The sequence below is a fragment of the Patella vulgata genome, chromosome 3 (genome assembly GCF_932274485.2).
Source record: "Patella vulgata chromosome 3, xgPatVulg1.2, whole genome shotgun sequence".
Taxonomy (NCBI): Eukaryota; Metazoa; Mollusca; class Gastropoda; family Patellidae; genus Patella; species Patella vulgata.
Window position 1 is genome coordinate 44,599,930 of NC_065881.2, and position 23,268 is coordinate 44,623,197.

The 23,268-nt window shown below is 33.1% G+C and overlaps 1 protein-coding gene across 1 annotated transcript; it reads left to right on the forward strand.

Moving 5' to 3' along the window:
* Positions 1-736: 736 nt before the first annotated feature.
* Positions 737-22,730, forward strand: LOC126815800 (palmitoyltransferase ZDHHC11). Its single transcript, XM_050541756.2, has 12 exons — positions 737-864; positions 3,172-3,342; positions 5,753-5,928; positions 6,369-6,470; positions 7,341-7,465; positions 7,609-7,632; positions 7,912-8,037; positions 12,854-12,954; positions 13,412-13,488; positions 17,004-17,118; positions 17,759-17,858; positions 18,624-22,730. Exons 2-12 carry the CDS (start codon positions 3,172-3,174, stop codon positions 19,265-19,267), a joined length of 1,761 nt encoding a protein of 586 aa, XP_050397713.2. The 5' UTR covers positions 737-864; the 3' UTR covers positions 19,268-22,730.
* Positions 22,731-23,268: the final 538 nt, after the last annotated feature.

Here is a 23,268-nt window from a genome sequence, read left to right on the forward strand (position 1 = left end):
TAACTAATAAACTGCTATAAATTTCAGGGGTCAGCCTCATACAAACTTCGGGGCAAAGACATGAACGGCTGTTGCTCCTTCTGCCGCCTGGGATGAAAATTTGGAGCCAGGCAAAGAGACAAGAATTAACATTAAAGTCAGTGGGCAAATTAATGCTAGTTGTTAGTTAGTTGTATTTTACGTCCGCTTCCACCGAGGTGATATCGCAGACAATGGCAAATTAATGGTGGTCTGCACCCATTTATAGTTACGAAAGAGTTATTTCCCATATATAGATTCACTCGGTTTATTACGTTTTTTAATGGAGACAATTTGCGTGACCTGTAAATTTTAAGTCGTTTGTGTTTTCGCGTTCTTGATAAAAGACATGCTGAAGGTTAGTGTTTCAATCATTGACACACTAATACTATACATATAAAAGCTGAACACAAACTTTTGACTGAAACTATAATAATAACAAATACAACGGTTTGTGTTATTGTCAGAACTCGAAAGGTCTTACTTCTAAAGAAAACGAAGGTAACCGAATGCAAATAAATTACAACGCATAATTATATCAGACCATTGACATTGTTTATTAATAGCTTTTGTTTCTGATTTTATTCGATAATCCCTGTGTTAATAGATTGTATTGTCAATTTAATACCGTTAAAAACACTTCATAATATGTTATTAAAAGCGCACTATTTTATGTCTATTGGTTTATCAAGGGTAATGCGGTTTAAATTACCTTAGATTCAAGATGGCGGCTGTAGAAATAGGTGTTTGTACTTGTCAACAATTTTGCCTAAAAATGTTTTGAACAAAACCGCTACTGCATGGCATGGATAAACTCTAGAATTGCAGAAAAGGGTAGCTTTAAAGGTACTTACATTGTTGACGACTGTATATTTATTAAATTAGATTTTCGCCTAATGCAAATTGTATGAAATTAGGGCTATGAGTTTAGTACATGTAATGTATAGGCCTAATGATGATTTCTTTATAAAAATCATATATAGCCTAGATCTAATATAATAATAATAAAATAGGCCTAATAAATAAAAAAAAAAAGATCGATTTTGGACTTTTGAATATGTAAACGAACTCAGTGAGTATTGTAGTTAATTGTCAATAGCCTAATCCAAATATCATTTCACATTTTATATTCATACATGCAGTACGCCAGTAGGCCTAAGTTAAAGTACATTTATTACAATACAAGGCTTAATCCCGCTTATTTATTAATATTAGGCTACATGTACATGATGTACATGTATGTATGTACTAACTACTGCGTCTGCTAGTGCTCATAAAGAAATAAGGTATTGTCTGCAGATCAGACTGACAGAAGGCCTGCAAGTGCAAATGTTTTGGACAAAAAAACAAGGTCCTGTATTAGGGAAGAGGTTGACAGTTGGACTTTGAAAAAAACCCAATATAGGCTGTATCGTAGTTCAGATCTGAACGTAGGTCTCATTATTACACTCACCCTGTACGTTCAGGAACTGTCCTATTCAATCCTTGTCGAAACTAAAATCGGCCCCAGTCAATTTTACTGGGCAACTTTTTACTGCTAAATGGTCGTGTGTCAGTCTCTGTGAACGCCTGAACAATGTAGGCTAAAGGAACATTTTAGTGAGAAAATCAGACTGACAGAAGACCTGCAAGTGCAAATGTTTTGGACAAAAAACCCAGGTCCTGTATTGGGGAAGACGTTGACAGTTGGACTTTGAAAAAAAACCAAGGCTGTATCGTAGTTCAGCTCTGAATGTAGGTCTCATTATTACACTCACCCTGTACGTTCAGGAACCGTCCTATTGAATCCTTGTCGAAACTAAAATCGGCTCCAGTCAATTTTACTAGGCAACTTTTTACTGCTAAATGGTCGTGTGTCAGCCTGAACAATGTAAAGGAACATTTTAGTGAGAAAATAAGACCTTGCTTACCTCGCCAGCGTCAGTATGTGCAACACAACATGCTGCTAAAAATACGTCCCCTTTTGCAAAACGGACTGGCAGACTCCATTGAAATCTAAATACAGGGTAGGCCTAATGCACAAATTTACATAACTCCGCTAATAGCTAATAATAGGGAACGCTTTTGGGTGGGTAAATACATTGGTGTGTTAGGGACATTTAGTTGCCCAGTGAATGTTTTTTGGGGTTGGAAAATTAGCGTGATGGGGACAACTAAGTGACCGATTCTTAAAAAGGAAATTGATAACAGATTAATATTGTGTGATCGCAGATTGGTAAAGAGTAAATTAATGGGAAGTAAATACGAGGTACGTGTAATAGTATATGCAGTTGGGAGAACGATTTCGAGGGACTGAGGAGAGCAATAAGATATGCACTTACATGTAGATAATTGGGATTTAGGTGAGCGAGTGAGTGCGAGAGTGACAGCGTGCCTCAAACGTGAAGGCCTGCAGTAGTTTGTTTAGGTGGGGTGAAAAACAGAGGTCCCAGGTACACATTGGTGGGCATTTTAAAGAACCCTTGTCATTAGGACGTGAAATACCATCTCATTGCATTTCTTGGTCTTCTACTTGATCAACCACCATAGCCTATGAATGTATACATGCAACGTACCGGGGTAAGGATGTGGCTATAATTTTCCTAGATGAATGAGTCTTAAAAACAGTTTGATAACAGTCTTTTGTAGTAATTCCATTCTGGGGCTGATCAGTACAGTATTTGGCTGCAATTTTAGTATGAAACTTGTATTCCCATTAATGCAAGGGCAGCTACATGTAACATTGTAAAATGGGGAGCCCAGCTTAGTCACCTGTTTGCACTGGTTTTGAAATAGCCAGGAATGATACACTTTAAAGTACCTGTAGCAATATTTTTATTTATTCATAATACAGATTACCACTATTTTATTTTAAGTTCTGGAAAACTGTACCACCTACATGTACGAAGCATCCAATTAAAACCTCAGACTTATGGTAAACCCAAAGATAAGAAAAGAAACCTTGTGTAACTGTACTATATAACTAATCAAATTACTATCAAATCAAATGAATTGATATGTTAACGGGCGGATTACCGGTAACTGACAAAAAATTGCTACTTCAACTTTATTGATCTCAGGAAGGTGACAACCTTACTTACACCAAACAATGTATATAATTTGTTGTAATATATGTAAAAGTTTTAAAAATTTTAAAAATTCTTTTTTCTGCAGATGCCACCAGAAAGCACAATTTATCGTGAAAGTAGCAGACGCAATGGCTGGTCTCTACCTCCCCATCCGTTACAGTTTATAGCATGGCTAGTTGTCATTTTCTTTGTTTTTATTTATTTTACCACCCTGGTCCCAGCTCTTACATTAAATTGGCAGCCAGCAGCTTATATTGTATCCTTTCAAAGTTCCACAGTAAAATATTGTTTTCTTTTGTATCTATTAGATGGGGATTGAATCTTGTCATAAACTCAATTTTCTAATAAATTCTGACATTGAAATGTAACTAAATTGATTCAGTAGTTAATAGGGCTGTGTCGATATTTAAGCAGGCGTTTTCAAACCACAACTAAGAATCATGTGTCAACAAAATATTCAAATTCATACATAATAAAAAAATAGGGGCACCTCGTTATTTTTGATGTTTAATTCCCGTACGGTATTCAAATTTATGTCAATAATGTTCCTACAACATTACATGACATCGTACCATAGAATGAAAGCGTGCTGACTACTGGCATACTGCCAATCCTTTTCGTTTCAAATTTCTCCAAAATTACCGTATTTTTCGGGTCATAAGTCGATATATTTTTCAGCAGAAGTCTGGCATTAGTCTTATACTCTGTTTCGACTTATATGGAAGGTAAAAAAAAATGACATCTCAAAATTTATTTGGCAGTAAACGTCGCTCTACCACGACGAGCGTGTGACACCAACTGCTAAATAATCGCATTCGACTCTAGCACGTGCTATCGTCTACAACAATTAACTACTTACATTGTTCCAATCGAAATATTTGTCAACATTTCTTAACTTTTTTTTATTTATTTGAAAACATAAACCTCATTCAAAATATCATAAATCTGATATTATGGCTTCAAAATAGAACTATTTCTACGACATCAGTCGTGTGACATTCGGCATGTTTACATCTCTTAAAATTTCACGTGTCTCGCGAGATTTCTACTTTCTTTTCAGTTATTGTACTATAACTGCCACGTGTGTGTGTGAAATAGCTTTATTTACCTTCGGCTTCCACCGAAGAAATATCACAGACAAGTTATCGGATACAATGTATATTGATTGGGGTTAATCACGTAGATTAAGTTTATAATCACTCTTATTGGATTGATATATAGTCCGGCAAAGGTGAAGCAATGACTTCTGTTCAGGATTGCATTGATGAAATGTCTGACAATGGGTTAAGTCAGCCAATCAAGGCAGATTAGTTAATCAATGTAGGTGTATAGACGGTGTCACACGATAAATACCTTGATCACTTAATTACCTAATCAATCCAACCTATTATCACGATAATCGGGTTGAATTGTAGTTATACACTCAGTACACTATATTAATTTGGGAATTTTGAATATTATTCACCATGTCTTGATGTCTGATTGGGCATATTCCTGGTTGGCCAATTTAGGACGTTTGGAAAATAGCGTCGGACATGTCCGGAATATACAGGCGAAATACCATCACTGGTCGATACACGATCGTTTCATGATATGGTGATATCACGAATAATGCCCAAAATAGTCTCAAACTACATTTTGATAACTAAAACTAAGATGGGTTAGCATGTTTGTTGTTCTCCCGGAGGTTGCTACCTCTGCCTTAAACAGACAGCATGCAACTTCATTATTTTCGTTTGATAAAAATCTTTAATTTATTTTTGCGGGACATCATAGCAGATGATAAAAGTATAGCAGGATGCGACTGAACCCAGATCGAGGTCGTGTAGCTATAGTTAACCAGATGTCAAAAACAAACTGTGAAACTGATATCATTTTTGTTTCGTTATTAAAGAAATAATTCATTAATTTGATTTATGACAGTTTAATAGTTTTCTTGGATTAATTAAGTAAAACTACGATCGATCGAAGTACAGTAAGTGAATACTGAACAGGTAACAGAAGTAGAAGCATTTATCTGACTTAAGTTTAAGACCAGTTTGTTTACTTCACACGATGCTACAAAGACTGAGATGGTAAAGCAAACAAATTAATAATTTAATAGTTATTTAGAACCTATTAATAAGTTTCATGGTCTTTCTTAACTAAAGAACATATTTTTTCAACGATACAACAATACAGCTATATTCCGTATTGATACAAATACCACCGGAGCGTATCAACATGTATTGGTGTACGATATCGAAATATCGACACAGACCTAATAGTTACTTTGGAAAATGCATATAATATAAAATGATATTTAACCCTTTTTGATGAGGCTGAAACAACACATTTGTGAGTTCTGTCTTAACACACTATATTAATAGTGTTATAAACCTTTGACTTCACTGCATTCGTACAAGAGAAAATTTTAAAAGGGCACAATCACCCTATTTTCGTTTCTTCTTTGGTAATAAATTTGTTGGAAAGTCAACAATTTATATTAGACATGTTGTTTCAATGTCATATTTTCTTAAGAACTCAATTTAAGCCTCTTTATTAACAACATCCCAATACAGTGTGAATTGTGGACATTTGTATTAACATTGTACTAGTACTGAAGTAGTACCTTTGTCCAGATGTATTGGTATAAAGAATTGATTATTCCTTAACTAACTGACCAGATAAATGGCATAGGATGTTTGATACATATAATCAGCCATTTTGTTGCAGCATCTATTAATCCAGCTGATTCTTCAGTTGTAAAGAAAAATAATTTGAGACCATCTGGTACATTTGATAGACAGAAACACAGACATGTTATAGAAAATCAGTATTGTTATCTCTGTGAAGTCAATGTGTAAGTACTGTATTAAATTAAAGCTGACACAAGTCTGTCTCAAGGTTGGATTTTAACCAAAATTAAAATGAAAATGAGAAATAATTGATGTAAAGAAATGTGGTTAACAATTGCGCTTATCATTGCCTATCTGATTGCAGTGAAAACGACATTTGTTTTGTATAACAGTATTAAGTTACAATTTCAAGTCCTGTTTGCATCTCACTCTATCCCAGGCTCCTGTTTCACAAAGCTCATAAGGTATTTGTTTACAAGTAGGCTACATATAATTCGTAAATATTACTGTACTACTTTATCAAACTTGCCTCTATCTATCGATTTGTCAACAATGCAAGCGTGGTGAGGTTGATTCTGAGCTTACATGTGATGTGAAGTAGGGTTGACTGCTTAGCCTTATAATAGTAATTGATTATTGTTGTGTTTTTTAATGTTACTTTCAGGGGTCCTAAATCCAAACATTGTAGTGCATGTAATAAATGTATAGCTGGATTTGATCATCACTGTAAATGGTTGAATAATTGTGTGGGAAGTAATAACTATAAGTAAGATGACATTATTTATTTAAACATACAGCTATTTCATGTTAGATTAATGCTATTGTTAAAACTATTGTAATATACAGACGATAAATAACATGATCAGAATGATATCTTTACCATCTTTTAATGTAGTCTTTTCCCTACGGAGCAATTCTCGTAAATAATAAAAAAGATGTAAACCAAGAGGAGTGTACTGTTTAATTAATTTTTTGTGTGGTTAATATAACCAAATGTACTTACATTAAAAATTAAACTTGTCAGTTATCTACAATATTTTTGTATATCAATTAACGGTAGTTTATATTCAATTAGTTTATATTCAATTATAACTAGTGTTAAGTATTGAAGCTGAAAATTGTATTGTATTAAAGCGCAAAATATCAATTTGTTGTATTGCAATATATGAAAATTGTGTAATATTTTGTATTTTAATTCAAATAATGTGCATCTTTTAGTCTAAGAAATATGAAATTCTAATAGATAATTGGTGTGATTTTTCTCAATTAAAAGGTTATAATGATGACTGTCATCTGCAATGACATAGTTTGCCAAAATATGTGAGCTTGTTTTAACAATTAAAGTAACATTATGGGAGATTAGATAAAGAGCTGGCAGTTCTCACTATAATAGTTAAAAACTAGATAATGTAAAGGGAATTTGCTGAAATTTTCAGTCAAATTGATCCATAGTATCACAATATATTTAGGCTAAACATAATGCACTAAATCAATATTTGGGTATATTATAGTTACAGGTCTAACATGATTTTAAATAAGTTCAGTAGGGCATAACATTATGTCATCCAATATCTTATACACATATCTTGTTTATGGCAGAATAACAAATGGTTAATATTTCATTTGAATATTTTAGGTGGTTTATTGCAACATTAGTAAGTGGTTTAGTGGGAACAGCTATGGTATTCTGTGTATCACTGGTAGAATTTATAGGATATTTCACTGATAAAGATGATGGCAAAATATTGTTTCCATATCAAGGTACCCAGTAATATTTTTATTCTTGGAAAGTGGGAATGCCATTCAGATTCGCTTAAAGAGTTGTTACAATCTATGCATTTGTAATTGTTACGATAAAAACAAATATTTTGATTATGCATGTACTTGTTTGTTTTAAATTTCAGATACAATTAATCAGACTTTGGCAGGTATTTAACTTATTCTTGTTCATTTGGTTTATATTTAATTGTAATTGTATTAAGAAAAAGAAAGGAGTTTCAACCTTATGTCAGTAGACTGACTGTCTATTGTTAATGTTAAAAAAAGGCCAGTGATGTACAGAACAGAATTATTAAAGCCATTTGATTTGAATTGAACTCTTCAATAAAACTAAATAATATTGAAATAAAGGTACCATTAGGATTTATAAATACAAATGCTTTTGTTGGATACCGGTATATAATTTTAATCATATTTGTCTATTTCAGATTTTAAGTTAGTATATGGTGATGTATCTGATACAGTATGGATAGGTATTGTTGGAGCTACTGGTATATTAGGATTACTGGCTTTACTTTTACTCATTCATCTCTTTAGTTTTCATGTTTATCTCTGTAAGTATTTATTCTTATAATTCTCTAATTACATGTATAATTAATAGTGCAACATGTCATTGTATTGAGATTAACCTCCCGTTTGTTTAAAGATACATTATTCAAGAGCTAAATTTGCCTATTATAGGCCTTAAATGTTAGATAAATTATTAAACATACATTATGCAAGAGCTAAATCTTCCAATTGCAGGTCTTTCTTTATACCTGGAATGTTATCTAAATTATTAATTAGACATTAATTTTACTGGATTAGAACCCGGTCTGCTGCTGCTGATTAAATTAAAAAAAATGGATAATTGAGACTGTTTTTTATCGTACCGACTTTAGTAATGATGATGAGGCTAGGCCCAAAATTCAATTGCTAAATTCTCGGTTCAGGGTGGATCAATTTGACTGATATTTTCAGCAAATTCCCTTTACATTATCTAGTTTTTATACACCTCTTGTGAATGTTCTAACAACAGTTATTATCCGATCTGTATGAAATTTATATGCATAATTTAGATGACTGAAACGAAGCAGCCTATTGAATTTCAGCAATTTCCGTTAATTTCTTCTAGAGTTATGGCCCTTGTTTCACTTTAGTGAATGCTTGAACAACAAAAGTTATTATCTGATCTGTATGAAATTTATATGCATCATTTAGATTAGTAAAACAAAGAATTATATTGAATTTCCGTTTATGTTTTTGGAGGTATGGCCCTTGTTTCACTTTCTTGCACCTTGTGAACGACAAAAATTATCATCCGATCTGTATGAAATTTACACAGATCATTTAAATTAGTGACATTGACTCCTATTGAATTTCAGCAATCTCCAATAATTATGTCTAGAGTTATCGTCCTTGTTTAACTTGTTCAACCTTGTGAACATTAAAGGATGAAAGTTATCATCTGATCTTTACGAAATTTATATGCACCATTTAAATTAGTAAAATGAAGAATCCTATTGAATATCATCATTTTCAAACAATTACTTGTAGAGTTATGGCTCTTGTTTCACCTTGTGAACGCTCGAATGATGAAAGTTATCATCCAATCTGTATGAAATTTATATGCATTATTTTAAAAATTTGTAAATCCTATTGAATTTCAGCAATTTCTGTCGATTACTTCTAAATTTATGGCCCTTATTTTACTTTTTGTGCCCCGCCTTTTGAAGAAAGCAGGGAGCTATTAAAATGGGTTCATCCGTCTGTCTGTCTGTCCGTCACACTATTTGGACACAATAACTCTCTTTCTAATTAAGCTAGAATGTTCAAACTTCGCGTAGGTGTTTATTAGGTCAATGCCTTTATGGAGTTCGAAGATGAGCATTTTCTGCTTAGGGTAAGCAGAGATAAGCAATTTGATTGGTTGATGCTTTGGGACACGACAAATTTAGATCTAATAAAGTGAGAGTGATGAAACTTGGTGTTAGTGCTGATATCAAGTAAAATTTTACGCACCGATGCATCGTACGCAAACATCGATTCTCGCATCGATGCATCAGGAATTTTTGGCCGTCATTTTGTTAATCAAAAATTACAGAAATAACATTAGTATTTCTGATAGAAACATAAATTTCCCTAACATTATCATTAGGCCTATTATAGAAATGTTGATTTATTTGAATGAATTTATCTCCACAATTAGATTCTGTAATTTATTATGACATTAATATCGTCCGATTCACTTCAATTGACTACTCGTTAGCCATTGTTCAAATTTGTTGTGAAGGGGTGAGGTGATTACAAGAGACAGTTTGTATTATTTATACGGAACATATCAAAGCCTGTCTATAGGGATTTATGAAGTACATTCTCTATTGCCTGTGACAGAAAATAAGACTGAATCGTTTTAAAAGTAGCGCTAAAAACCGGCTGCCTGACATAGTTCGTTTGGTCATTTAAATGAACCATGAAATTGGCCTTGGGGTTAAAGGACATGATAGCCAGGGGACGTAATAAGCAAACGCAGTCTTTGTGGTCACAGGAAAATGGAGACAAACATAACGGAATTGTAAACAGGTCAAGCCTAATACTTTGTGCGTGATTCATTGAATTGTTCCGTTACATATATATTGTTTTATTTTGAATTATAAAAAACACGCAGAAAAACGTATTGAAAAGGTGTTATTTATTCTAGTGGCCGAACTTGTGAACTCCTCGGATTCCTCGGACACATAAAGTTAATTATTAGTATTTTTGCGGAGAATCGAATCGGCGTCAGCCTAATCGATGCATCGGCGATGCAGAGTGATAAGCAGAGTGATAAGCAGAGTGATAAGCAATTTGATTTGCCGAGATTTTGGAACACAATAACTCTCTTTCTAATTGAGGTAGAATGTTCAAACTTGATTTAGGTGTTTATTAGGTCAATGCCTTGATGGTGTTCGAAGATGAGCTTTTTCTGCGTAGGGTAAGCAGAGATAAGCAATTTCATTGGTTGATGCTTTGGGACACGATAACTTTAGTTCTAATTAAGTGTGAGTGATGAAATTTGATGTATAGTTTTATTACATGAATACCTTGACTAAGTTCGATTATGAACAATTCCTGCTCCGGGGATGCAGAACGATAAGCAATTTGATTGGTCGAGACTTTGGAACACAATAACTCTTATTCTAATTGAGCTAGAATATGCTTTGGGACCCGATAACTTTGGTTATAATTAAGTGAGAGTGATAAAACTCCGAGTATAGATTCATTATATCATTATCCTACGTAACTAACATACGAAAATTAAATGGTAGCTAGGGTGGATCTGTCGTTCAGATTGATCATTACTTTGGCTAACATGATCAGCAATTTGATTGGTCGAGACTTTGGAACACAATAACTCTCATTCTAATTGAGCTATGAATGTTCACACTTGGTGTAGGTGTTTATTAGGTGAATGCCTTGATGGAGTTCGAAGATGAGAATTTTCTGCTTAGGGTAAGCAGAGATAAGCAATTTGATTGGTTGATGTTTTGGGACACGATAACTTAGTTCTAATTTAGTGAGAATGAGGACAGTGTATAGTTTTATCACATCAATACCTTGACTAAGTTCGAGAATGAGCACTTTCTACTCAGGGTAAGGAGAGCAATAAGCAATTTGATTTGCCGTGACTTTGGAACACAGTAACTTTCCTTCTAATTGAGGTAGAATGTTCAAACTTGGTGTGGGCGTTCATTTGGTGAATGCCTTAATCTAGTTTGATGATAAACATTGTCTGCTTACGGTAAGCAGAGATAAGCAATCTGATTGGTTGATGCTTTGGGGCACGATAACTTTGGTTATAATTAAGTGAGAGTGATAAAACTCTGAGTATAGATTCATTATATCATAACCTTGACTAAGTTCGATGATGAGAATTTTCTGCTTAGGCTAAGGAGTGATAAGCAATTTGATTGGTCAAGACTTTGGAGCATAAGAACTCGGCTTTTAATTGAGGTAGAATGTTTAAACTTGATGTAGATGTTCATTAGGTGAATGTCTTGACTGAGTTCAATGATTAACATTTCAAGCTAAAGCTAAGCAGAGCTAAGCAATTTCATTGATCAATGCTTTAGTACAAGATGACTTTGATTCTATCTGATAGTGAGCGATGAAACTTAGTGTGTAGTTGATAATCAGTTTGATTGCTTGATACATTTGAAAAAAATAAATGTGTCATCTATTTATTTTGGGATTTCGGCGGGGGATATCAGCGTCACTATTGGCTTGTTGAACTTGTGAACATTCAAATGACAAAAGTTATAATCCAATCTGTATGATATTTATATGCATTATTTGAATTAGTCAAATGAAAACAATTGTCAAATTTCAACAATTTCTGTAAATTACTTCCAGAGTTAAGGCCCTCGTCTCAGTTTGTAGAACCTTGTGAACCCCCAAACAAAGATAATTATAATCTGATCTGTATGAAATTGTCTTGTAAATAAATGCCCCCAAGTATTTACAAAAGAATGTGCGACAATCCTTGTCGACCGCTCAGACGATTTAGCTGCTGTGGGCGCATGTATCGTTGCCTGGCAACCTATCTTTAACTATTATAGTCAGAATTTCCAGCTCTTTATCTAATCTCCCATAATGTATCTTTAATTAAGATAAGAGTGGCTTTGAAGACCTTGTTATCCTGGGTGTCAGTGACTAGTTTTGTTCGTATTGAACTCTTCAGACTGATTGGACTCACATGACTGGCTTTTTATTTATACTATTCCAAAACCCCAGTGGGGTTACTTTGATGGAAGGTATCCTCTCAGCTAAAAAATCTTTACTCTCTCTCAACCACTAGAGATACCATAGAATCAAATCGGTTCAGAGCCCATCTTGGTGAAAAGAAGCCACTCATTCAACAAATACACATAACCCAAGGATGACGACCTACCCATCCAGTTAATTCAATGGACAATCTCACCTTGTTCCCTAAACGAGAGACACCTACTAGTCGCCCACCCACTTCCAATTTCCATTTTGCATTATCTATTTTTGGGCTATTATAACACAAATGGCCAGCTCTTCATCTAAATCTTACATAATGTATCTTTGGGTGACATTAGGTAATCAACCTAATATACACTGGATATTTAAGGGTAATGGCAAAAAAAAAAAAATGTGTAAGAAGATTATCAGTTATGTGATATGTTAAATTAAAGGAAAACTACCTTAAGTACATCCATCTATCTACAATGACAGAGTCTAATAATTTTGATATTGCATGCAACCCTTCACCAAAATCATTAACTATATGTTGGTTTAACAAATGAAATAAACAAGTACAAAATGAACTGTGTGTAAAATTTTTAACCAGTTTTATATTTGAATAAAGTATGTTTATGTCTGTTACAGTATGTAAGGGTATGAGTACCTATGATTATATTGTACGTATGAGAGATAGAGAAGGTTTGAGGAACATGGATGAACCAAAGTATGTTTCACCTAGAAACAAGGTAAACAATCCAAATATTTCTTTTAATTACATGTACTGGAATGACTTTGAATAATGATGGACATTTAAGCAGGTATATAAGCTTAATTTAAACATGAAGCTGATATACACCTCTCTTTCTTGATTAACCATTAAACTTCCACAATAATACAGTAAATTTACTCTAGACTGGTAACTTCTGTTGTATCACATCACAACTGGAATGGCCTTGTTTCAAATCCAGGTTTGGGCTAATCATATCCTTCAGGATTTTAAACTGGTTTCCTACTTGCCAGGCGTAATACTTCATAACTTAAATTAAAAATAAGAGATTATTTGACAAATAACCAATGGATTTCACAGAAAGTAGACAAACCAGCCTCTGATTTTTCAAATTCTGTTTTTCCACACTACAGTATACCCAACTTAGGTCATATATGTAATTCTGTTCTGTATCATTTTCTGATTTATATTATTAGGGGAATAGAGTAACACCTTCCAAATCTAAAGCTACAGGTGCTACAATGTTGTCTGAAGGTATTAAACCATCCAAACAGTAAGTTACATTTAGAACTTCCAATCAACTTCTTCCATTTGTTCATTATTAGTTTTTATACTACTATCTAGTTTAAAAACTATTGTTTTTGTTCGGATTTTTTTTTTTTTTACCTTGCATTTTGGGAAAAAGTACAGATTCTACAGAATTAAACTCTATACTATCCGAAAGATATTTGGTTCACAGGTGAATGAATAAATTAAACTTTAGAAATGTCAGGAAGTAACGTCATCAAAAAAAATAGACAAATATGAGACATCAAAGGAAACTTTTTTTCTTTTTCAACCAATTTAAATTGGGATTTCACTAATTTGTAGCTGTTTAGATTTCTCAACTTTTATTCACAAACAATGTGGCCTCTACGGCGCATGTGTATGGCCTTATTTTACGCTCAAATGTGAAAAGTGTGAAAATTCTGAGCGTAACTTTTTAATTTTTGAAGATTTCGACTTGAAACTTTCAGAATACATTGCAAATGGGTGGATTAAGCCAAACATGCCAACAAATTTTTTCTGATTTATCTCTCCTTTGAAGATGTAGTCAGCTTTTCAACTTCTTTAATTTTGCCTTATTTAAAAAATATTTGTCAGTAGGAGTAATTTCATAAAGTTAAAATTCACCGGAAGTGCCACCATTTTGAAAATGTAAATCAATCTTCAAAATCCTACTCATCCTACAATTCCTATCCAATTTTCAATATCGTCATATTTTTTAGAAAGCATTCACAATTCGCAATCAATTGATCATATTGGAATTTTGATATTTGACCTAGATTTTTTTTTAAAGTGATGTCATAAAATTGAAGTTGTTTTTAAAAAAAGTGTAAGACTTTGAAATCGGGTAAAATGTCAATGATAAACGATAATTGAGTCATTTGGTGCTTATTCTGCAAGTCTTATCAAAATCAGTTTGTAAATAAGGTTCTACACATAAAATAAGTGATCTAAATTGTTTAAAGGGATATTTAAAACCACTTATCCGAAATTGGTAAGCGCGACTATAATCTGGTAAGCAGGTGGTGTGCGCATGACTCAAATTTACATGTTTTACTGGATCACGTGTTCAAAATATTGTGTATTACGGCACATACCATGTGCCAAAGAGGGTTTTTATTTTATTTTCGTAAAGGAAAATTGTCGAGAATTATCACTTATATAAACATATTAGTGTGTATTTGGGATTGCCCGAGACAGTTCGTCGTAGTTTCCTCATGTCCCTGGTGCAGAATGGAGGGCCTCGTCCATGTAGGCCTACACATTGCCGTGCAACAAAATGAATCCTTGGCAGTTTCAATTTGAAGTACTATTTCTAATTTTAACTGTCAGCGGATCTCTTGGCAGCATGCTGCAGCTAGTGTTATATATTGGAGCCACCCCTGCCCCTCAATAGTTTATATAACATTTAAGGCCCAAAGAAATACCTGCAAAAGGCAGATTTAGCTCTTGGATAATGCATGTTCAACTAGTAAATAAAATTGCTTGCTATTTTCTTTTAATTTGTCATCCGATAACGACAATAGTAATGTCATATTACTCATATACTAGATATTTTGTTCCGGAATATTTTATTACGAAATGTCTTGACTGATATCCGTGTGTTTCGAAACATCTCTAAGTAAGATAACTCTTAATTTATTTTCGGTTGTGAAGCTTACTTCTTGATTCATCAAAATAACACAAGTCAGTCAGCCATTTTTATACGCCCACATTGAAATGTGGACGTATATTGCCGTCGCCCCCGTCCGTCCGTCTGTCGGTCCGTCCATCGTCCACAATTTCTTGTGAACGTTTTAACGCCAAAAGTTATCATCCAATTGTGTTAAAATTGATATATATTGTTTACATTAGTGAGATGAAGAAGCCTATTTAATTTCAATAATTTCCGTTTATTACGTCTAGAGTTATGGCCCTTGTTTCACTTTGTTGAACCTTGTGAACGCTCTAATCCCAAAAGTTAACATATGATCTTTGTGAAAATTATATGCAATATTTAGTTAGTGAAACGAAGAAGCCTATTGAATTTCAACAATTTCTGTTTATTACGTCTATAGTTATGGCCCTTGTTTCACTTTATTGAACCTTGTGAACGCTCCAACTCCAAAAGTTATCATCCGATCTTTGTGAAATTTATATGCATTATTTAGATTATTGAAACGGAGAAGCCTATTGAATTTCAGCAATTTCCATTTATCACGTCTAGAGTTATGGCCCTTGTTTCACTTTATTGATCCTTGTGAACGCTCTAGCGCAAAAAGTTATCACCCGATCTTTGTGAAATTTATATGCATGATTTAAACCCTATTTGATAATGTTACATTTAAATAACATAAAACTGTTTACATATTGAAGGTATCTTAATTAGCAGACGCGGATCCAGTTGGGGGGGGCCCACCCGGCGCACGCCCCCACCCCTATTTTTTGCGGTGGCGAACAATTTTTATGCCCCATACATTCTTGCTGGAAAGGAGAACAAAAATACTTAAAAATGACAGTGATCCCTGTCGTAAGTCGGCGGTCCCTATGTTCTTGTGTCCTGTTGTGTCCTTGTGTCAAATAAGCAATTTGATTGGTTGATGGTTTGGGACACCATAACTTTAGTTCTGATTAAGAGAGAGTGAGGACACTTTATGTATATTTTCATTACATCAATACCTTGACTAAGTTCGATAATGAGCATTTTTGGCTCGGGGTAAGCACAGCGATAAGAAGTTTGATTGCCCGAGACTTTGGAACACACAATAACTTTGAAATCAGGTAAAGTGCCAATGACAAACAATAAATTGAGTGATTTGGTGCATATTCTGAAATTGTTTGCGATCAAATTTATATGACTGGCCCAGTTACTCTACTAGCTCAGTAAGCATGCATTTCGCTTTTTAGCAAGGACGCCACAGAGTTCGATCCCAGTGTTGGCCATTTAAATTTTTTCTCAATTTTGTGAAGTCATGAAGTCAGTTGAGTAAGTTATTGTTTGCCATCAAATTTATATGACATATCTTTTGTCTACATCACATCTTCTTTGAATACCAGTAAAGCTACAGTTAACATGTCCTGATGTTTTAAAGTATAAGTAAAACGATTGTCTCATACTTTGAAGATATAGATGTCGTTTAGAACACTGGAGCCTTTTCTAGCTTTGGTTGGCCAAAATGGGTTTTGGCGCATTTGAAAATCTAATCTTACTTTTATTTTTCAAAAGACCCACAGAGGCTCAGTGCGTAATGCACTGCCTCGCTAACCAGGAAGTTTGCTACCAGTATTGACCGAGAGGGTTCCTTGTGCGTTCCTACTTGTCACTAAAAAAAAGAGACAGAGAGAGATTAACGTCCACTTGGTTCAATTTTATTTCAAGAATTCGCTGAGGAAATCGGAGTACCTGGAGAAAACCCATGAGGTTGGACAGGTGACCCTACTCCTCCTTGTCATATACAACCGAGGAATCAAAACCACCCGGTTGACTTAATGACTCTGGTCCTATGCACAATATGGTTATTCATGTTGTCTTGGTATTTTTAGAGAAAGAAGAGAGCTTCAAGAGTATAGAAAGGCACTAGAAGAAAAAGAAAAGTTAGAGGATGGAGAAACACCCCCTCCTTCCTCTAGTCCAATACGTCAAACTGAAGTAGATGGGGTAAATTATATTTTCATGTTTAATGTTTTTCTTATGTCTAACATGGTCGTAAATTATATAAAATAAATTACAAAGTCAGCCACAACCAATTTCAATTTAACGTTTGATGAATCATGTAGACATAGCAGCACTAACTGCCATAGAAAAACACAGAACAACATAGACAGTTCAAAGTCTCGTAGTTGATGGCAAAGCCCTTTCTTAACATCTTGTGGATTCTCACAAGGATAAATTTATTGCCCAGTTAACTTTATATACAGTGTTTATGTTCATGAGCTAAAGATAATCAACAAATTCTGATAATTACTGGCCATTTATCACTTTGAAAAATCTTATGGAGGCTATAGTTATCATCCCATTGACTTGAAATTTATACACAGTGTTTAAGTTCATGAGACAGAGAAGTCAGTTGATTTTCAACATTTTATGTTAACTGTTGTCTGGGTATTGTCAGATCACATAGAAAAATCTTGTGGATGCTCTAGAGGCAAAAGTCATTGTCCCATTGACTTGAAATTAATAATGCAATAACCTATGTGGACTGCTCGAGCAATTTAGCTACTGTGGGCATATGTTTTGTTGCCTGGCAACCTATCTTAAATTGTCTGCATTTATTCATTGATGTTTGTTTTTATTACAGTCTAGAAATACTGATAGTGAAACCAAAATAAAAAAATTAAAAAGAAGAAAAAGAAAATCTTTATCAACAGAAAAAGAAAGACAAGAAATCGCGACAATCGGTTAGTGCAGTCCGATATTTCTCTTGAACAATTAAAGGGAAATACTTGCTAGTACTTACTCTTGTCTTGGCTATTCAGATTTTGTGTAATGAATTAAAGTTATAATGTGCATCCGGTTTCATTAATAGGTTTTCTTCTGTGTTACTGATAGTTAATAGTATGACAAATTTCACTTTTAAAAATTAATGTTTTTGTTTGGAGTTAGATTGGTCTGTAACTGTCACCTGGTGTCCTTGTATACCGGTACTCTGACATTTGATTGATGCTAAACAAAAAAAGCTGAGAATGTTCAGTGCTATAAAAAAATTATTAATTTTGTCGTGCAGTTTGGTTATACCAAAGATGTTTATACCTTGGTCTTTCTTTAGGCCTGAAATGTTATCTATATTATTAATTAGACATTAATTAACTTATCCAGACCATAATCAACTCTAAGATGGCATCGCTAGCCTGCGATCTTAAGTGGATTGTGAGCCGATTTACTGCATAACTTTCATTCTCGATTAAACGGTTAAATGGATAATCGAGACTATGCTGTTTATCGTACTGACTTTAGTAATGATGACCGAGGCTAGGCAGAAATAGCGTTCGCTTAGTTCTCGGTTCATAGTGGATCAAATTGAATGAAATTTTCAGCAAATTGCCTTTACGTTATCTAGTTTTTAATTATTATAGTGAGAACTGCCAACTCGTTATCGAATCTCCCATAATGTATCTTTAAAGAATTATTTATTGTTTCGTAAAATTTATATTTTCAATTTTCAGATAATCAAAGTATGTATAAAACACCTATATATAATGAAAGACCATTACCTAAATCTAATTCAACACATCAACGGAAATTACCTATACCAAAACAACAACTTCTTGTGGAGGATGATTTGGATTCCGAGGAATCAATGAATGAAGTCAACCACAATAAATCTGTTGATAGACAATCACATGATAGTGGCGCTTACATGACAGGCGGTCATTCCAATTATTCTTCACCAGCCAGTATACACTCCCCTACCTCTACAAATAATAATAACCATATTAAAAAGACGAAGAAAAAGAAGAGAAAACCCACTCCTCAACTCTTCAGTGATGAGGAAAGTAATAACGATCTAAACTCTACAACTATGTTTACAGTTAACGAAACCGCTAAATTTAACCGCGATGGATCTCTAGATTATTCAAATGGATTCCAGAATCTGCCTCTTACCCCAATACAGATGCGAAAGAGGCCCAAAGAAATTCCACCACTGGATTTATCTATGTTACGTTCAAGCACAGAATCTCAGAACACTTTTAAGCCCTATAGTGGTGGATTACGTGATTCGGACACATATCGTTATTTAGATAGAGAAAAAAATAGTAACCCATTACTGCAATCTGTACCAGAACTTGGAGGGGATACAGAGTTATAGATCATTTATCATATAATATTGTGTTGTATAAGATAAACTATTTATTTAAACTTATAGGTGTGTGAGCTAACTGTATGATTTACCTATGGTTTTCTATTTCATTCCTATACCTTTCACATAGGTTTACAATTTGTTTGGTTTAAATTTTTAGTTCTACCAGTAAAAGAGTGTTAAATACAGATACATCTATTCCATGTCAAAGGTATGCCATACAAGAATGTAAATCATAGATTGCATGTTATTTACTACATATCCATGCTTATATTAAAAATTGTTTCTCGACATAAAGTACACTATTACTAAATAATGCTGAAATGCTCTATATATTTATTTTTTTTATTTGCGCCAAAAAACAATATTTAACAAATGATATTGCCTTGCCATGGTACAATGGATTTGAAAACTGCTTGAACATAAAACATGTTTGTGTTTATTTGAATTGGAATGCACAATCATTAATTTAAATTAGCTTTAAATATAATTGATAGTTAAAAGTATTGTATAGATGTGCCAAAGATATGATATAGATAAATATAATAAACTTTTCCTGTCCATGTTAGTACTTAACTTGTGATACATACATCATAACTTACATTATTTCATTTTTTTTAACAAATTTATCTAATGTTTTTAATTAAATTATTCTATTGAATTTTTTTTTTACATACAGTAATATCTTATGCATTATATTCTAGTTTCATCCAATCTCATATTATTTTTTTTCTGATATTTTTGGTGGAGTAGGTCGTTTTTATTTTATTTTATTTGTCAACTCATAGCCCACACATATATAGCATATGGTTTATTTTAAACCATTTTCAGACCTTTAAAGGGTCCTCCCAAATAAATGTTACCAAAATAAAACCCAAATTTAAAGTCAAATCTAACATATATCATAAAATCATTAAATTAATAAATTATTTTAACCATAAGTCAGTTCTAAAATGTATCTTTTAGAAGCTTAAGTGTGGGTCACCCCTAATGCTTCCTAAATATCCCCCTACACCAGTTAGTGTAATATAAAACTTTGATGATGTGTGTGAATTTTTGTTGTTGTTTTATCATAAGTTTTATTCTTAACCATGTTCATATAAATATAGTATGTTTTATACTATTAGTATTAACAGTAAAGTGTTAACTTAAATGTATTCCTAGCTGACATACTCTATGTTAATAATAGTGTAAACTATGAGTGTGTTTACAATAAATTGGTCAGTATTATATAGCTAGTATTGTACTATAATCTAACTGTGATATAAAGATGGAGTCATCATGTATGTTATTAAATTCCTGTTTTTATTTCAATATTTTAGCAAATTATTATGTGGTAAGCAAAATATACAATCAGATGTATGGTCTACAAAAATATAACTACACATAACGGTCAATTTCTTTAATTCCCTTGGGTGACCGTTATATACAAGTTGAATATCATTCAAATAATAGAAGCGTTTTGAAATGAAAAGGATCAGTTGGAAGATTTTCCTAGATATTGCTTATCTCTGTTTGTACAGGAGTGTTTTTTATTCCGTTTTCAAAACTAGTAATATTCCTGAAATTATTTATTGAAATTACAGAAGTATATACACATTTTTACATAGTAAAAATGCTACCATCTTGAAAGAAATTTGAATCTGTTGTGCCAATTGTGTATATATAGTTACTGTATATTTAATTAAAGATCTTGAAATCCAGTGAATCATTGAGATTAATATAATTCCGTCCATATTTACGAATGTTTTAAATATCGACATGATAGTGTATTAATATTCACTATTCTTATTGTATAAGATATATGCAAGTTTGTCATTTGTCACTCTGTCATGTAGCCATTTTTGTTACATTCTGCTAGTGATTAATTTCTTTTACATTATAATTTTATTTGTGTGTATATGTGACTAAGTAGAACTTATTTTTTTAAAATTTGACATTCTAACCATTAATATTTATTTATTCGTTGTGCGTCGTTTATAATAATGTTCCATTGGTGTACTGTAATTAAGTGTGACAGTTTATCAAGTCAAAAGGGGCTTCAATTCCGACCTTACATAACATTATCCTGTCATTAGATATGAATATTATATTTACTTGTTTATATAATATTAACCTGCTAAGAAATCCAGATCTTATTTATTTGTGATCTGATAACTTGTATTATTTTCTTTTTAAGTGTTTCGAACCTTCAGCGAAAACATGTATTGTTTCTGTAATGGTTTTATTTATTATTTTTGGGGGTGGGGGGCAGGATTTAGTCAAAGTTTGCAGCCAAAACTGTACATGGTGCAAACATTCTGCCAACATAGATATTGTTGACCTCCGTGGAACTATTTATTATATATAAATTGGGTAAATTTTGACAAACTGGAATAGTTTTATGGATAGGACAAAAAAAATAGCCACATCGGTTATTTCTCATCGGATCTTGGTCGCTTTTTCATTTTTGGAATCTTTGGACGAATCCCATAGGGGCTCTTTCTGAAACTTTTTTGAATTTCTGAAGTTTGCTTGAATACTTTATAACCAAATATTTGCGAAAGTTTTCTTCAGCATTTTTTCGATATTCAAGATGGCGTATCTCTGTCACTATTTAAGGTACCAAGTTGAAACTGTGTAGGAATAAAGAACACATTGATACCTTCAAAATAGCATATTAAATTTTTTTGTGACGGTTTCCAGAAACTTCTGGAAATTACAGAGGACTTCCGATTTTTCCCGAATATGAATAGTTATCTCCATTTTAAAAATAGTCTAAAAATGAGATATTGAGGTGTTAACCCCAGATATTACCTTTCATTTTCAGAGACTTTGTTCCATAACATTTTCAACCGTTTGGTCACCATTTTGGATTTTCCAAAAAACCTTCAAATCGATATTTAGCCGCTGTTCTGATTCCGATTTTCGAAAACTTTTTTTGTTTTCGTACCTACTCCAAATGGCAACAATTCTTAGTGAGCCGATTTTTGAATTTTGATTTTCTTTACTTCCGGTTTAACCTATTATCTGGTGACCTAACAGTTCAATGACCCGTCACCATTGCATATCTGATGACCCTGACGTCTACTAATAACTTCCGGTGTTATTAAGAGTTAAAAATAACAGGTGTTTCCACTTTAATAGGTATTGGATGTTACTATACTCTCAATAGTTCATGGTTTAACTTGATTATTGACGTGACAATGTGTGATCTGATGTACTGAAACATGTCAGTACTCTTTCAGAGTTCTTGTTCAGATTTCTATTTTGATTCCCACCCCTGATTTGATATAGTCACAACTGATTCTTTGTCTTACTGTTTGTGAATCAGTCTTGTCTTGTCTTGTCATATTGATTATTTTATTTTTGAAGCCAAATGTGATATATTATTGTTATCTAAATTAATTAATATGAACTATATAATAAAGTCTTAATTGTATATATATTTAGAATATTTAAACGATCAATAAAATTTTAACCGTAAATTAAAGTGGTGTTTTTGTTATGTTTGTGCTTCAATGAATTGTATCGGGTGGCCCAGAAATAACGAGTACACTATTAAAGTGGAATAATTCAATCATGTTTTTTTTTTATCTAATTGATATATAGACTTTATCTGAACAACTAATATGTTTTCTAGCAAGATGGGGCAGCAAGTCAGACAAGCAGACCGACTACTGGTAATAACTGTTTCCAGGAGATCACTCCAGACTTTATTTTAAAAAATGAAATTATGAACTGTGAAATATTTACTTGAAAATGTTATGCCTGACTGAATGTAATCTCCATATAAGCCGTCTACCTCAGATTTTATAAAAAAAGGATCAGTGGCAGACGCACTCCCAGGATTTGCATCCGATGTATTACACTATCTGCAACAGTCTCTTAAAAGGAAGCACAATTAAGCATTTACTGAAAATGAACTGACGGATACAATTATGGCAAAATGGGAAGAAATAAGCTTAGAAGATATTAGAAATTTGATGCTGGGTTGAAAAGACACTTAATGCAAGACAACATATTGACCA